General features: G+C 27.0%; 1 protein-coding gene across 1 annotated transcript in view; it reads left to right on the forward strand.

Moving 5' to 3' along the window:
* The window catches only part of LOC111679124 (coiled-coil domain-containing protein lobo), a 776,294-nt gene extending 773,875 nt beyond the window's left edge, over window positions 1-2,419 (forward strand). Inside the window, 2 exon segments of the mRNA XM_046949218.1 lie at window positions 1,744-1,935; window positions 2,000-2,419. Of these exon segments, the coding sequence (XP_046805174.1) occupies window positions 1,744-1,935; window positions 2,000-2,227 (420 nt within the window). The 3' untranslated portion in view covers window positions 2,228-2,419.
* Window positions 2,420-2,752: the final 333 nt, after the last annotated feature.

Here is a 2,752-nt window from a genome sequence, read left to right on the forward strand (position 1 = left end):
TCGATCGGTATACTTTATGGTGGGTATTGGACCAATATTTTTGTATGTTACAAACATCAGCACAAACGTATAATACCCTCCCCACTATAGTGGTGTAGGGTATAAAAACAGAGCAAGAGCAGCACTAATGTTTGGTTATTGGCTAGGAACATGAAGGGGACTTTTTGGTAGTTTTTCGATGTTTCAAACGTACTTTTTGAATTTTTTTTTTATAATATTATACCTAGAAACATGAAATTAATGTAGAGCCAGCATTAAGTAAGTACCTTTTAGTTCTTCAAAAGATTCTTCTTGATTTTTTTATTATGTTGAACCTAGAAACATAAAATTAGTGAGAATCCATAAGAGAAAGTTTTTGGGTCCTTCTTTGTACCTTTTGAAGGACTTTTAGAATTTTATATAATAGCAGCATTTCTTAAACAATTAGATTTATTGAATCCAAATGTTTGTTTTTCTTAGTACGCCAGGTTGATAAGGCAAAAGGTTTTAGTCGAGATTAAATAAATTTTAAATCATAATGTCAAGAGCGGCCAAAAGATGGAGTTATTTCAAAATGTAATGTTAAAATTATAATTTTTCCATACAAATTTTATTATAAATTTGTTGAAAAAGGTGTTATTGAAATAACATAAATTGCAACATTTAAGTTACAGCAATTTTGTTTACTTTTCTATTTTTACACATTTTAAAAATATTTGATATCTGTTGGTGAAAAGCAAAATGATACAAATTTATTTTCTTAAAAATTATTTTAGTTTTGTTCTATGAATACAAAGCATTGCCATATTGAAATTAGCTAAATCGAACTATTTTTTCTATTAGCTACAGAAACGAAATTTTTACACTGAAATTAATTTTTCTTTGACCTTGTATTAGCTTATATAGTGTACTTCCAGTTAATGATGACCAAAACTAAATTTCAGCCCCTACAGATAGTTTTTTTTCTTACAATAAAATAAATCCAGTGATTAAAACAAGTATGTCGGACATTGCTGACTATATGATACCCTACACCACTCAGTATGTTAAGAAAGTGAATAATTTTTAAAAAATAAAGCATGCTCAGAAAATGATTCTGAGCTGATTGGTATACTTTAAGGTGGGCCTAGAGCCAATATTTTTGGGTGTTACAAACATCAGCACAAAGGCATAATACTCTCCCTACTGTAGTGGTGTAGGGTATTAAAAGCCCCTGATATTAAACCTAGAAACATGAAATTAAGAATATAAAAGGGAACTTTTTGCTATTTGTTTTTGTTCTACAACCTGCTGTTTTTAATACATTATGTTTCTTATTATAATTATAATAAGAAAAATTCCCAAACATATGAGTATTAGATTAGTTCAAGGTTTGAGGACATCAAATTTTCCACTTAAAATGATATTTATAAAAATACCTTTTTGGGTTATTTATACGGCATTTACCCATAATTTTACCAACTACTGGGTAAATACCGGGTAGAATACCATCTACACCGATTACGTTTAGAAATTAAGACCCATAGTTTAACAATTTTGTACTTTATAGACTGAAAGTCTTGTGTATATAATTCTGTTAAAAAAATATTTGACATTTTATTCTTACCAAAGTAATTAAGAATTTTGTTTAATTTCAAAGGAATTAAAAAACTTAAATAAATGTTTATATATGTATATTCTGATGATGGATATAAAATTATGAATAGTGGGTGTACAAATGTTTTATAAAACTTAAGGCACTAATGTAAATATTTTTTTTTTCAGTATGCTGATGAAGAAGTTTATCAACGTGAACTTAAAGCTAAACCCGCGGACTTTCTCGCTCCCTATTTAGTAGCTTATAAAAATCGTAAACTCACTTACGAAGAATCATGGGCTGCCTACAATGCCTGCCTTTTTGATTTAAAATCTCGGTTTATTGGTCTTCTCAATGATTTACAACGGCAGTATGAAGATGTAAGTGTAAAGTTTTAAAAATATGTCTTATATTTGCATATTAAAAATGTATAACATTTTTCAGCTTACAACAGAATCAAAATCATTGCAAAGATTTTTGAATAAATTTGAGAATCAATTTAATAATTATGACTACGAACAACTGGTAAATGAGGCAAAGGAAATTGAATTGAACAAACGTATGGTACAGCAACGTTTGACTTTAACACATGAAGGATCCCAAAAAAAATATGAAACCATAAAAGAGTCATTGCTACATGATTCTCGATTAAATCTGCATCCAAATTTATAATATGAATTTATGTTTTTAGATTTGATTAAATAAACAAATTACAGTTATTTTAATATTCAAAATACAACTGAAGAACTTCTTGCAGTAACTCGTTATGCCACAAAAATAAAATTTTTAATAAATTGACATTTAAATTAAAAAAAATTAAAAAAAATTGTACTTTAAACACGCTTAATAACTATAATCATAACTATCGCATGACAATAGATGGATATCATAAATAAAGTAGTAATTACTGTTTTAGCAAAAAATCGTGGCTTATTAAGTTATTGCTTAACAATAATTGAATATTTTTTATTTTCAAAAAATAAGTTCTAGTATATTTTAAAAGTGGCTTATCATGTTCTTGCAACAAAAAACTATATAAATTTTGTTTTTAAAATGAAATTTACTTTTTCATATGATAATAAATTTGGCTCCTGTAGTATGATTCGGTATAAGCAAAAAATAATGTAGGTATAATAAAACAAATCATTACATTAGTTTGGATTTTGCACTAAATATTCAGATTAATATTTCTGATAA

Source organism: Lucilia cuprina, chromosome 4 (genome assembly GCF_022045245.1).
Source record: "Lucilia cuprina isolate Lc7/37 chromosome 4, ASM2204524v1, whole genome shotgun sequence".
Classification (NCBI taxonomy): domain Eukaryota; kingdom Metazoa; phylum Arthropoda; class Insecta; order Diptera; family Calliphoridae; genus Lucilia; species Lucilia cuprina.